At 41.2% G+C, this 14,920-nt stretch overlaps 4 protein-coding genes across 5 annotated transcripts; 1 reads left to right on the plus strand and 3 right to left on the minus strand.

The window, feature by feature from the left end:
* Nucleotides 1-67: 67 nt before the first annotated feature.
* On the minus strand, nt 68-502 carry RB195_017268 (uncharacterized protein; the record flags this gene model as incomplete). Of its 2 annotated transcripts, none has more annotated exons than XM_064184199.1 (1): nt 68-502. In XM_064184199.1, one exon carries the CDS (start codon nt 500-502, stop codon nt 68-70), a length of 435 nt encoding a protein of 144 aa, XP_064040079.1. The 2 variants fall into 2 exon arrangements, with proteins under 2 accessions (XP_064040079.1, XP_064040080.1); XM_064184198.1 differs by having other exon boundaries at nt 68-334.
* A 125-nt stretch (nt 503-627) lies between these two features.
* On the minus strand, nt 628-1,172 carry RB195_017269 (uncharacterized protein; the record flags this gene model as incomplete). Its single annotated transcript, XM_064184200.1, has 2 exons — nt 628-923; nt 989-1,172. 2 exons carry the CDS (start codon nt 1,170-1,172, stop codon nt 628-630), a joined length of 480 nt encoding a protein of 159 aa, XP_064040081.1.
* Nucleotides 1,173-6,675: 5,503 nt separating this feature from the next.
* Nucleotides 6,676-7,076, plus strand: RB195_017270 (uncharacterized protein; the record flags this gene model as incomplete). Its single annotated transcript, XM_064184201.1, has 2 exons — nt 6,676-6,735; nt 6,813-7,076. The coding sequence occupies 2 exons, from the start codon at nt 6,676-6,678 to the stop codon at nt 7,074-7,076; spliced, it is 324 nt and encodes a 107-aa protein (XP_064040082.1).
* Nucleotides 7,077-13,846: 6,770 nt separating this feature from the next.
* Nucleotides 13,847-14,152, minus strand: RB195_017271 (uncharacterized protein; the record flags this gene model as incomplete). The annotated part of the gene is made up of 1 exon (XM_064184202.1): nt 13,847-14,152. The coding sequence occupies one exon, from the start codon at nt 14,150-14,152 to the stop codon at nt 13,847-13,849; it is 306 nt and encodes a 101-aa protein (XP_064040083.1).
* Nucleotides 14,153-14,920: the final 768 nt, after the last annotated feature.

Here is a 14,920-nt window from a genome sequence, read left to right on the forward strand (position 1 = left end):
TAACGTGTAAAGAGCCTCGCCAGGGTGTTGATGAGTACTGGCAGAAGGCTCTTCAGGTGTTCTGGTCTTACTCTGTCGGGACCGGATATGATAGGATAGCCAGCACTTCTGCTCTTCTGTCTTTAAGGTCTTCCTTTATCGCCTCTCTGCAAAGCCTTGCGAGCTCGGACGTGAGTTCTTGGTTCCCTGCGGCTCGTGCTGCTCCACGCTGGCGTATCAGCTCAAGAGTTTCAAGAGACAGACGTCTCTTGGTGGTTTTAAAACTCTCAGCCTTCATCGCGCCGTCGTGAAGGTGTTCAACAAGCCGGTCATATTCCTCTTCGATGTTGTCCATTGCGGAATCTTCCCAAAAGACGGCTAGCGTAGCGAAGAGATCCCAGTTGATGATAGTTCTGGGATTTCTCTCTCTGAACCTGAAGGCTTTCTCTTCTCTCCTTGTGAAAGAAAATCTTCCTCGGAGGATGGTCCGATCCCGTATAGAACTTTGATACAACAGCGACATCAGTCAGGCAGAACCTTTTATTGACGATGATGTGGTCTATTGCATTACGGTACCCTCCACCGGGTGACTCCCACGTCCAGCGTAGAGAAGAAGGCTTCTGGAATTGCGAGTTCCCATGGATGGTCTTAGTCGTCATGATGAACTCGGAGAGCCTCTCCCCCCTGGTCATTCCATTGTAGGCCGCGGGTCCCGATGTGAAGTTCCTCCGGCGTTCTTCTTGGGCCAACTTTGGCGTTGAAATCGCCAATTATGACCTTGTAGAAGGCATGATCTTCTCGGTAGAACTTCTCTAGGTCCATATAGAAAGCTTCGACTTCTTCTTCTTCGTAGCTTGATGTTGGAGCGTAAGCGACGAAGATAGTCAAAGCTTTTGTTGGACCACACATCTTCTCATCCGCAGACGTTCGATTCGGATCGTAAGCTGTTCAAAAGAGTCGATGTTCTTTGCCATACTCGTGTTGACGAGGACGCCAACTCCACCAACACCTCTACTGTCGCATGTTCCTAAGAACAGTTCTTCTCCAGTTTCATATACGACGTTGAAAGGGTGACGTCGTCTCGTGTCGGTCAGTTCGATGACATCGTACTTGATCTTCTTGGCTTGCATCATCAGATCTTCGATGGCCGCTTCCGATGCAAGCGTACGTGCGTTATAAGTACAGATCGCCATCCTAGTCCTTTTCCGTTTTGGTAGCCTACATGACTCCTGCAACCCCGTCCTACCTGGCGCTACCGTGCTTTCCTCCGGAATCAGGAGACTCTTTTCTATTACTGTGTTTTGCGCAAAAATTTTAAAACCCATGGGCAGATTGCAAGCCCCTAGTCCCATGAGTTTCTGGGTGAACTTTCGTTCTCCCGGAGTGGACATGTGGAGCTAATTTGTTGGAGGCGACTCCAAACCGCCTCCTTTGCACCTCCCAGTCACTTGATTGCAGGCTTTTGGCCGGACCGACATGCGATATACAAGGATGTCATTAGTCAGTCCTGGCTCAGCAGAAACAGGGAGTCCATCCCATAAATCCACCTGCGTCTCTGGGCAAGCACAAGGTCGTTTTTGGTCCGCGATTAGCCCCCTATCCGCCACCCGGGGACGCGCCGCGTAGCCTCGCGACTAACCGGCTGTGATCCCTCTAGTGAAGGAGATCCGTGGATCAAGAAGCACGACCCCCACCACCCCCTACTATTCCTTTTGTATACAGCAGATCTATCAACTTTTCTCAGAGTTCTAACGATATTAAAATTTGCTGTATCTACAGCTTCTATAACCGTGATGTAATGAGCTCCTATTTACAGTCTACCGCGGTTGATACTGTCCTCTCGGCATCCAGATGGCTTGCAATTTATCCTATCCTAACAAACGTCGCGTTATGCATCACGGCAACGCCGAACCAGTGAACTATGACATTTTTCGGAAGAGTGGGATATCATTGAAGATCTATGAGTACTGCTAGATCTTTAATGGTATCCCACTCTTTCGACAAATCTTCGAATACAAATTGGATTATACAGCGTAGACTTCAACACAAAGTATAATACTATTATCTCTCTAGTAATTCTTCATTCTAACCGCTAAATGTCTTCGCTAACTTCCTATGTATGCATATATGGCCGAAAAGAGCTACAATTTTTTAAACACAGGCTAAGAGAATTTGATCTAGCACGATTTTTTAAACTTTGAAATTCCGTGAACTCCTTTTCTTAATTTCATCGCTTCCCAATGGACAACTCGTCTTCCTTAAGAAACAAATTATGTTTACAAACCAATTCCAAGTTGAACCCCCTTTTCCCCCTACCATGACAATTTTCTGAGCGTTTCTTCCAAATTCGTTTTTATTTCAACCTTTCGATACCTATGATTTGTTTGTTTTACTGTTTAATCTGTTTGCTGTTTGTCTTTGCTTTATTAGTTATGTCGCTCGCAGAAAGGTTGTATTTCTTAAACGATACTTTTGCATCAAACTATCCGCTTTCTACTTTACTACAAAAGCTTGAAGCCTTGCTCTTAAATTTTAGGTCCAGTATTGCTAGTATTTCCTTTTACTTCTTTGTCAAGCTTTTAATGCTAATGCTCCCAGCTGTACATACCGGTTGAGCAGGATGAGCAAGTATATTCGTTTGCTGAACCTCCGATTTAATGTACCGATGACTATGAATATAACATCTCGGCTCGCTGATGTGAACGGATGCCACTAATATCTATCTGTACCTGGACTCTGATAACTCCACAAGTCTTAAGTCTCAAGCTTTCGAGCTGGTAATTCCAGAGATAGGTTAGAGGAACCTATAATGCTGTGTTCATCGCAGGGACAAGACGTTTGAGCAATCTTTGGGCGCATTCGAGACAGGTATAATGGAGTCAAAACGACATGAATCACGAGTGTGGTTGCGATGCATTTGCGTACGCGCTTGAAACGGCGCGGCGGAGGTAGCAGTTGGAAGTTGGGGTTGGGACCGTCGTAAACTACAGCGATGGATGGTGACAGCAAAGCTGCCCGCAGAGTTGAGAGCCGCGCGGGCGCGCGGTTTGGCGGCTCACCGGTTTTGGTGGTTATTGACTATTCACAACAATGCGCTCAATAACCATAAAGACCGCGGAGCCGCTCAGCAGCACGGCAACTGTTCAGAACGCTCCTGTCCGCTACGTTACACCGAAGCGTCTCGAGAGGAGCGCATATACAACTGGGTACGTGCTTCGTTTCATTTTAACCCTACTATACGTGCTTCACGTCCTTTTGATGACACTATAAATGTATTACTAACACAAGAACCACTGCATTTGTCTTGGTAGCTGTGAGCTACTGGTGGCTGCGGAGCTACTAGATAACAATCATTTCCATTTTAGCAAACTTTGTAGTGAACTTCTTCAAGTCGCTGTATATGAGGTTTATTCAGTTCATGATGCTCTCCTCAACCTCATACGTTGCAATTAGAGGCTTCAATTCCGCTTTCTTGGGAACTACCATCGTTTTCTCGCCGTTTACCCTTCCTCCTTCCTGCATGTAGCTTTCCCGAAAAATTTGGTCTGCGCTGTAATTCGCTGCATCCAGACCAAATTTCATCGATAATACTGAAAAGCTGACTTCGGAATATGAGAGTAGAGTCCTTCAAGTTTTCTGCCAATATGAACAAAAGGAAAGTTGCAGTTAAAGAATTGGATTAAAAAACAAGAAGGAAATTATCGATAAAACACTGAGCTGAGATTGTTGTGCACTCCAGAACAACGAAACCGCGGAGAGTTGCAGCACGGGATTTTCTAGATGTGGCCCACAGCAATCAAGATAAAGTCAAGCAAAAAGTCTATGGCACGGATCTTACAGCATTTTAGAAAGAAGTCATAGAACATGTCGAGCAACCAGTGTCGCTGGGAACGCTAAATGGTTATTAAACTAGGGTTTATTAGTGCATTTCGTACTTTTACGATTATTGGCTAAGATTTTTTGCAAGCGCCAGTGTTTTGGAAAGCAATTCCCATTTTCAACGATATTGAGGGGACTGAGCCATGCAATAAAAATAGAACGAACATTAGTTAAAAAATAACATTAAACATTAAACAAATAAACAAAAACAATGCAACCACATTCAAGAGAACATCTTACGACATCTGAAATATGTTAACTATCCAAATGTGAGTTAGTTTCGCAGCAGAACTGAGTAACAGCGCAGCAGATCATATAGAACCAAGGTCAAGCGTGGTGATGGGACCCTCCTCCTCTTCTTCTTCTTTTCCCCTCCTCCTCCTCCAACGTTCCTGCGACGATTCTCGGTTGCTGCCAATTCAATATATTGGAAAAAGACTGCTTCAAAAAATGTGCTTCAAAAAAGAAAACTCGAAAATTAGCCTAGGAACAAATGGTTGATGAGAAAATCGGTGGGCGATAGAAACGAAGAAACACCAAGTAGCAGAAGAAGCAAATTAGCTGAAATGCTGTTAAAATATTAGTATTGAAATATTCTAATTTTTACTTTATTCGTTTTTTTTTCTAAATCTCTTAACTATTTTTAAGCACTAACGAAAGGGCATAATACGACGAAAAAAAAAGAAGAGTCATACGCATAGGACAAATTACAGAGGAACGACGGAAGAAAAAAATGAAAAAATCAACATTTTGTTTTTACAATATGACAATAGGGCGGATGTAATGTAGTGGTTAGAGGTTCGAATCTGCCCGAGTGCTCACCAAGCCTTTCATGCCTCCGGGGTCGATAATTTGCTCCCAGACTTGTCCGAGAGGATAAAAACACTGACTTGACACCGCAAGTCATTGTATAGGCCAGTTGCACGTTCGTGAACCTCAAAGGATTCTGAATTGAAGTGAACGTGGGGGCGTACCCCAAGCGGATTGATTAACGCCAACGACTTTATCCTTTAATATGAGAATAGGACGACGCACGTTCGACAACCCACTGAGTCAAACTTTTTCCAAAGAATTAGGAACTTGAGACTCAGATTCTGTGCATATTGCAAGGTCTCAAAGATCGCAAATAACTCCGTGATATGTCCTGTCGTACACCTGAAATGCAATATAATATTTTGCAGTTTATGTAATCATCTAATATTATTTATTGCAACATTTTATAATGTATGTAATTATCTAATACTACACAATGTCCTGGTTGTCATGTTACACTTCATGCACTACCGCCCACCGCACATTCCCTTACGTCCCCATTCCTTTGCATCCCTGCATCATCTTCAATCCACTTTATCGTTTACAATCTTCGGAGGATCACTGTACGAGGTTTGACACTCATTCAAGCTCTCAGTTTCAAAAAAAACGTTCAAAAAAGAACTTTTAGAAAAATGAAAAACACTTCTAGAGCAGAAATTCTAAAACGGCAGGTAATGCGCAAGAATTCAAACACTGATTGCAATAGGATAAGAGCTTGGTTAACAACCCTATTCTATATAACAAAGTACTACTTCAAAGAACGCTCAAAGTACAATCAAAACCACAAAAAAGGTATACGGCTACAAATCACAAGAGTGTAACGCTCAAGATGAACATTAAATTTCTAGTAGAATCAGCATAAAATGAATTCTACGACTAATAGTTCGATAGGTGATTGCGCTCAGGGATTTTTGAAAGGAAAAACCCAACATTGTAGGCACGTATTTAGAAGATATGGTTTTATTTGGGTATTAATTTACAAAAAGCACATTCTTTAAAAGATTTTTTTTCTAATAATGATTAGGTGAGAAAGCTTGAGTAGCTCAGCTCCTAGTGTCCTTGGAGAGCATCTGCGAATATTCGTTCGCTGCAGCTTTCCTTATAGATCCTTGTGGATGCAGGTTAGATTACTCACCACTTATAACACGTCAAATCATCTACTTGTGAAACCTATGTGAATTATTATGGAGGTGGATGAGTTTCAATGCGTACTAAGATAGTACAGCTTCCTGTTACAAAGATTTTTCAACTTTGGTGACGATTTATTTTTAAGAAAATAGATGTCAGATTGAGGTATGTGTTGCGTTTTTCAACCTTTTAAGTGAAAGTTTTTGGTCACACTAATCAAAACTGCACCGTTTTTAGACTCCAGTTTTTTTTTCTTAATTTCTAGGATGGGTTACTATTATTTTCTAAAGTTTTCTAGTTCTTTTTAAAACATAAATTAGACTTTTTGAATCCATGAAGATTAAGATGATACGCACGAATTCACAGGATTACCCGCCTCCGGGGCTGCGTATACAAGTGTGATTGCTACCTGCTTATAGTGGCCGTGCTTTAGTGAAACGCAATCAGGCGTTCCAGTGTACGCATTGGGAACGCATGAGCTATATAACGTGCACTGTTATATGGCAAAATCTTCCCATACGTTGCAAAAAGCTGCTGTCGTCTGGCACCATGCCAGAGCCCATACCCTGAAAGGTCGAATGTTTGAGGGAAACATGGAATCTTTGGCGACACGCGTCCGTCTCGTGACGTTTGTCGCCAAAGATTCCATGTTGCCATTCGCTGTCAAATGAACTCCTACAGGTCGCTCTATCAAGGCTTCTGCGATATCTGCATACACCGTTTGCTGCTTTGCAGGAAACACGCATCAGGGTTCGCTCTTTCATCAGTATTGACAATTACACCATCTACTGCGGCGATACTGATGAAAGGAAAGGAGGCTGCGCAGTAGTGATGTGTTAGGAACGATTATAACAACCTTTGGAGGAGTTTGGATCAATGCCGTCAAGATGCGATTATGTACAATTGCGGGCTCACCGAGAACTCAAACTCTGGATCGTAAGTGCTCACGTACCTACCACAGAAGACCACAAGAAGGATGCGTTTTATGATGAACTTAAACGTTGATATTCAAGATATCAAGTCAGCAGGCGGTAGTTGTTGGAATTGATGCGATTGCAAAGATGGGACCTGAACACCAACCGATACGCTTGAAAATGGTTCTATCCAGTGGAGCAGACATCGCACACCGGAAAACGCCTGATAGTACCTTTGCGAGCAGACGAATCTCACCATTGCATCCACGCCTAAGAGGAATCATCGGGCTTATGTGGCAAGGAACAACCCGCATTAACGCCAGAAGAGCAGCGAAAACGTCAACATCTTGCCTGGCCTTCTGATTTAGTCGTGGAAATTCGCCCTCCCTTCTTTGGTCACGTTATGAGGAGGTGGTCTGATCGTCCTAACACAGATGGATGTGTTCCAGTGCTAAAAATTAGTTTTATAATCGACCCAACACCTTTTGCTAACAGGCAGCTTTGTTGTCTTTTCTCAGTTTTTTTTTTTGAGTTTTGAGGATGCTTCAGCATCCTAATTGGAACAGGCTTCCTGGTCGTAGAAGAAAGTTCTGGACGGAGGTGGTGACGGAAGATCTGACGACACTTGGCGTTGACAGGCAGTTCAATCGATACTTGAAATTCCGTTGTTTGTGGAATAGCAACGGATGGGTGGATTCTATGCGAACTCTGGGTAAAGATCGAACAGGATGAGCTTGAATATGTTCAAGAACGACACACCTCTGCTTGATGCGGATGGCCGCGTTAAGCTCTAACAGCCGCCCGCTGATTAAGTCAAAGTAAATAAGTCAACGAATAACTGTGTTAAATTTTCGAGGTATTACTGCTTGTTTCTTTCTCATCGAATATCTTTGCAAAAAATTAGAACGTTATATCCTCGAAATAATTACCATCATTGAGGTCATAGCTTTGAAGTTTTCAATGTTATTAATATTCAAAACACGTCAAGCTTCCACTAACACAGATGGATGTGTTCCAGTGTTAAAAATTAGTTTTATAATCGACCCAATACCTTTTGCTAACAGGCAGCTTTGTTGTCTTTTCTCAGTTTTTTTTTCTTTGCAAAAAACTGCGTTCGAACGTCCCTTTTTTCAACCCCATCTGTTTCCTTCGCAAAGCTAAAAATCATCTATACACTGCGTGTTTTTACCCTTTCAATGATGATAATTGTCGACTACGGTAACTACATCTGCGCTGCGTTCAGCGTTGAGTCCTCTCCATTAATTTGAGGATTCGATTATTATTATTCTTAAACTTTTCCAATTCTTTCTTATTGACTTGTTTGAGCTTACTCAAGATAGGAGTTGATCTATATTAACGGCTGATGTCACGGCCTTCGTCAGAATCTGCAAAATCAAAGCCATCAGTGATGTATCCTTTTAAGCGGCGCCTCATACCCCACAGGAAGAAGCTTCAAACTACAGGTAAACTCAATGAACAACACATTGGCTGGTGCTTACCTAATTGGCTAAACTTGGTAACGTACGAGACCATCACGTACCAGAACCAGGAGTCGCAAGGGCTTGTATAAGAGACCTGACAGCCCCACTTCCCTCAGTAGTTCAAGAGCCTCACAAATCTTGATATGGGGCTAGTTCGTTTGTGTTCGCAATTGTTCATTATTCTGTTCATTGTTAGACTTTTGGCAGCTGTCCAAAATGACTCTAGTGCTCTGCGTGCTATATCTCCGACTCGAAGAATAGTATCGTAACTTCTACCTCTTTTTTGTTTTAGAATTTTGATGACCTATTCCAGGTCATCAATGCAAATTGAAGTTTTAGTTAAGGAAACTTTGCTTGTTTCTCTTGCGAAACGTGCTCCTAAAGCATATGGTTATGCAGCTTAACAAGATAGTAGGACTGCGAATAAACAGAAGGAATACATAGTTCAGGCGTAAGATCTGTTACAGGGGATGTTTTGGATCAGAAGGATCTCAAATTATGAAAATCTCATACGAATGACTCAAATGAAATTATTGTATCCCTAGCCAGTCAGTGAGGCAATATCTTTTCGTTAACGGTGTTGACGTTACCTGAATATGCGCAAGAAAGGTCCTGTCCCACTAAGCGTCATTACTTAAGAAGTTAGCTGATTCTTTAAGCAAACAAGTAATTAAAGGTTTCTTGGTTGTATTGAGTAACGTATACATGTATCTCCTACTTTTATGGTGCACGTATATTATACTACATTATGTATTATGATATATGAATTGTTATTTGTTTCTTGTATACTTCGTTCATACACACATGAATAACCAAACAGTGAATAAATAAATAAATAAATAGATAAATCAATAATTAAATAAATAAGTAGATAAATAAATAAATAAATATCAAATAAATAAATAAATAAATAAATAAATAAAGGTCTTGAAGGGATTTAAACAGGAGTGAAAGAACAGCGTAGGCTACCGACCATTAGGGCCGTAGGGTAAAGTCCTCCGAACGCTCTGGCTACATAATGGAAATGGGAATGTTAATACAACTGCTAGATCAAAGAACTTGTTTACCATCTAAAAAACGCGCGAACGATGTCATTTAAAGTTTAATCAACGTAAGCAACACCAAGCTAAGCCCAGCAGTTCTAACCTAGGGCTAATGTTCTGCCCAATTTTCAACGGTTTAACAACATAGCGGAATATGTCTCTGAAGTAAGTGCAAACTGTCAACTGACATTCTGCCCCCTTCTTCTCATCTTCTCCGAACGAACACCTCTTTTTCGATAGTAGAGCGCTAATATGACGTCAACCACATTGGTTTGGTTATGTTTCAATCGCATTAATTACCCGGTTTACTTCCGTCCTTATCAAAATTTGGAAACTTAGCATGAAGATGTTGAATTAAACTCTTTCATTCGTCTCCGGGCTGATTCCCACTTCTCTGGCGCTTTTTTTTCCGAAAAAAGTACTATGGTCGGCACATGATATACCCTCCTCTACTGCTTTCAGCAATCTCTAAGCACTTTCACTCTCTTGCATTTTGATATCCAAATATTTCATATCCAGCTATCCAGGTATCCAGCTTTTGATTGATTTTTTTGAGCTGTAGACAAGACTGGTATTGACTTTTCTTTGTTACCTGCTAACGTTTCTGCGTTGTCGCCTTCGTCAGAGCCTGAAAAAATCAAAGTGATTAGTGACCTTAGCTGTTAGTTAGTAAAGACAAATCAGTATCAATCTTGGTTACAGCTCAAGCAAATCGATCACGTATTCAAAACACCAAGATTTTTCGAGGACAGTCGACATGGGCACTATTTGAGCACACACCAGAATGTCTTGGACGAGCTTACCGCCGTCGATAAGAGGTTCCACTGGGTCTACACGATCGATCGGAGGTTCGAAACTGCTTACGTGTTAACAGAGCCTTTCATCCCTTCGGGTCGATAAATTGGTTCCAACCTATCTGGCAGGATAAAAACACTGACTTTATTCATCCGATACGTTCTCCAAGGCTTTGTATAACCTAAGCACGCATTCGTTAACTTCAAACGATTTTGAATTAAAGTGAACTTAATTCCGCATTTCAAGCGGATTGATTGACGTCATACACTTTATCTTTTTTTCCTTTATATCAGAATATCGTAAATGTGGGTATGAACAAAGAAACTCCTTCAATCATATGTAATTGGATTAGGTTTGTCTACATCCGCATATTCTATGTTTATAATCACTTCATTCATGTTTGAATCAAGTGACACATCTCAACAAAAATAAACGCACTGAAGAAGAATTTCTTTCTGGAAAGTTATCCAATCAGTTATCTATTCATACAAGCAAATGCGATTAGCTGAACACTAGAACAGGGTCGACAAGAGGCGGTTTACGGTAGCACACATCATTGTAAAATCACATACATAGTGTACGAATGTTCAATGTTAGCTAGTGAAGTTACCGAGAATCCAAACCATTTTGGTGGATATTTAAAGTTGTATAAGTCTAACGCACATTGCTTAAGATTCCCATCTTGCAAATCTTAAAATTAAAATTTTTCCGAGAAAATTAACCTACGATGCGTACGTATTTTCAATAAATCGCAAAAAATAAGCTTTTTCTAAAAACACACGAAAGGTTCTATATCTTTACAGGTTCAAAACTGACCGCGGCTGAGACATCTTATGGAAAAAATCGGAACAAATCACAGGACAATGACTGCCTTCTATTGTGTTGTGCGGACAGATAGCGAACCTAATTTGTTGGCGATTTACGAACTGCCAAAAATCAGAGTAAGAAATGAAAAATACCGAAGTTGTAACTTTAGCTGCAAAAAAGACAAAATCCTGTTGAGCTGGAAACTCAAGAGACACGGTCATCCTACAACTAATAGTTTTCTTGCAGATTTAGTGAGAAAATAATTTTTAAGCTGGTAATTTCGGTCATTCATGGAATTGAAGCATGTCACTTTAGTCAAATTCAAAAAATCTTCATTGTCATGGAATTATAGCTGTAAGAGATATAAAATTGTTCACAATATTATGTAGATTACAAATATGTGACCATCATTCCACTTTTTCAAAGATTTGTTTACGTCAAAAATCATATATCCTCGGGCGCAATTATCTCGGACTCGGTCTTGTTAATTTGGTAGGGCAATTTTTCCAAAAACTCTTTCCGTGATAAATCTTGAAAGTTCTAATTACATTCATTCGGTGGAGATCGCGCTAACGAATCTATTGATGTGCAGATGTACAGATTATAATAAAGATCACATTGAGGCGTGTTATGCGAAAAAAAGACGGAAAAGACCGCGTCTTTTTCGTCTTCTGCCGAAGAATTAGCTATCCTACTGTAGTTTCTCTTCGCTTCCTTCATAAACCGAAATTCCCTTGTGTTTGAGCACTTTTTAAGCTTTCTTGTTTGAATGCTTAATTTTTTTCTAATTAGTCTGATTTAGCACAAGGCTGAGTTATTCATTCATTACTGCTCGAGAGTCAAACAACTTGTTACGGATCAGAAAACGCTGCTGTGCATAGCACCAACACTTTTCTCCACTGTGACTGTGACACTGTGACTGTGATGCTATTTTACCTTCCAAGTGGGACTTTGCTGTTTATTCCAGCTATATTTCCAACTAAGGATATTCTAAACGCTTGGTCTCACTTCTTTGCAGTGCTTTATATTCTAGAATTATCTGCAATATTTTTTATACTTCCTGGAACTGTACTTCTAGTGCATGCGCTCGAAAAATCTGTGCAGATGTTCCACAAAAAAGTTATAAGAATAGCGCAGGTTCGTCAACTCTTTTACACGAAACCATTAATTTTAACCAGTCATGGTCATTATTTCGGCGAGAGCGTCATATAATCGCCAAAAATCTATTGTGAATCTATACGATCGAAGTTTGATTTTTCAAATTAATTATTCAAATCTAGGCTCGAGGACAGCGTGTGAAGAAAATGGACAGTATCAGGGCTTCTTCACGAGTAGATAGGGATGTGGGTGTAATTTTTCGAGTATGAGCGTCAAGACGCTCGGTTCGCTCTGGTAAACCAGATAACGGTAAAGATAATGAAGAAATTTCGTGTGTCTCTTCAAAGGTGCAAATAGTTAATGTTAATAGAACGAAGCAATTAGGGCATGTAGAAAGCCGAATATCAAATGAAAGATCGGTGCTAAATTTGTATTCGGGTCAAAGAACGTATATACGAAATACCAAAGTTGTGATGTTCGACTACACTTGGAGCCCATTCCAGTTCATGACGACTATCCTTTTGGCATAACTGCCTGCCTCTACCTTCGTGCCCACCTTTTCAACACCATCGCTTTTCTTTCTTTAATCTAAACTTCAGAAACTTGAAGGTTTCGCAATAACGAAAAATATGCGATAAACGACAAAGAACGCTCAATTAAAAGGTTCATTCCATATAGGACCCTCCCGCTTCACGCAAGCGAACGGGGATTCGAAGTTCAGTCCTACGTCATCGATCGAATATCAGAGACGCTGCTGCATATGCGAAAGGAAGTAAAATTAGGTGGACCGAGTATGTGAGGCGTGTTCAAAGACAACTATTGGAGCGTAGCCGTGTACAACTGGATACTGTGTGATGTCAAGCGCACTGCAGGAAGAAACAATGGTCAGACCTCTTCACGAAGTCCCTCTAAGAAAGACATTATGCTCTTCGAGTCCTTCGAAAAAGTTCGAGTTCGTGAGAAAAGAAGGCACTGGGCAGCCCATGCTCGCGATCGGTAAAATGGAAGTACTACCTGCGGGTGTTCGTGCAAATAAACGGACAACGTGACACAGGTGATACAGGTCTCGAATACGTAGTGCGAACCTGAAAACGTACGAGCAGGACGTTGGTGTTCTGGATAAGAGCCAAGACTCCAGAAAGTAACAGAAAGGAAGAGTATGTTTTCGTGACCAACGAGCTGGTGCTGTACCATGACCTTTTGCGTGTTTTGGCTCCAGGGGCTATGTTCGATGCGAGTGACGCCCTAGACTTACTACTAACGAACCAATTCTACTGCACCGCGGCCCACCAACATCACGGCCATACGACTCTTAAGGTGGCGTTAACAGGTGTGTAATTCTCTGCTCAGGTTCTTTGTCTACTATGTCGTTCGACAGCAACACATGTTGTGGTGATAACTTTGGGAGGATAACATTGCATATGTCTTTCACTTACCAAGCTCTGAAGAAGGCGAATACGCTTTACCCGAAGAACAGTGTCGTTAACCATTTGGTTCTGCCCTCCACTTGTGCCAAAAAGAAGAAAACAGAAATGTGAACTGCTAATATCTCTGGCCTCATCTTTTTGTTGGTTAAGCTATATACGAAACATTTATAAAGGATTGTTTTTAGGTGCATCTTATAGCAGTTACGATTACGGAGGGATCAAGAATTCCCATTTTCTTTTATGACTCAGGTCTGATCAAAAGAAGTGATTGGTCAGGTGAGTGTCTCAACGGTTTTAATGGGATTATTTTAAAAATATTTAGACCGGGTGCTGACTTCCAAACTTTTAGATTGACTACTTATTTTTTTACACTTTGGAAATTATCGGCTTTCGAAAGCGAGGAGACGCTTTTTTCCTGTGGGGTCAACTAGAAGTTAGATGGTTTTAGATGGTTCTTAGTCAAGTGTGGACGGGGGCAGTACCTACGCTACCGTTAACACGTCATTCGGTCGCATCGACAAGATGTGCTCTTCCTTCGAATCCTTGCCACACATAGGACATCTGCCCGACGAATTCGAGGGAGATAGTTCGGTGGAAGCTGCTGCCCGATAACCAAATTCTACAAGCGGTGGATCCATTGGCAGCAGCAACTCGAGAAACGCAACTAATACGTGCCACCGTTCACATTTTCCACGACAACGTGTTTTGGAAGCTGGCAGCCAACTAGAGGTCTGGTTTTGAGAAACGGTCCCACATCCACTCTTTTTCCGCAGATCTCTCCCCATCATCTACTGCTTGTTTCGAGACCATAAGCATCCCCTGACGAAAATTTTTCAATTGCTTCACTGATCCCAAACCGGCTGCTGACTTTTTCTTTGAATCTCAACCCCCAACTTCTGTCCCTGGGAGTTGTGATTCTCCCAGAAAGAAGGAACACTATGATAGACGCTCATGGTGAATACATTGACGGATGATCATCAATGTGTGATTAAGAAACTCTGAAATTGTAAAGGGTGGGCGTGGATAAAAAAAATAGATACCCAACCAATACTAATACAATAATTGAATAGCCATTTTCTGATTCCCTCAGTTCACTTTTAGCTTATTCTCCGACAGTCGCATTTTCCATGCTTTTCTAACAAAATCTAGAAAACATCTAGAATCTAGAATCCATCTAGAAAACAAGTTTTTTCTTCATTTTCTCTTTCTCCTGAATGCTTGCCCTGTGAAAATGCCTTTTGAACAATTTTACAAATTTAAGCAAGTAAGCAAGAATAATAATCTTCTGTAGGTAAAATGAGACCAGTTCGAATGTTCTTTTGTCTTGAAACCTCGGCATATTCTGTCTGTGTTTTGCTATAGTGTGCCTACGAGGTTTTAAGATGGAACCTTTATTTGCCTGACGTTTTGGCTTTTTCGCCATCTTCAGAGGCCTAAATAGAGGATGACTGGAACAATGCTACGTTTATCCCGTCAAGTGCCACACCACCCTGGGTCAGTGTTTCGATAATCGTTCAGGGTAGTGAAAACAGAAACCTATCTACATTGAAAATGGT

This window comes from Necator americanus, chromosome II (genome assembly GCF_031761385.1).
Source record: "Necator americanus strain Aroian chromosome II, whole genome shotgun sequence".
Classification (NCBI taxonomy): domain Eukaryota; kingdom Metazoa; phylum Nematoda; class Chromadorea; order Rhabditida; family Ancylostomatidae; genus Necator; species Necator americanus.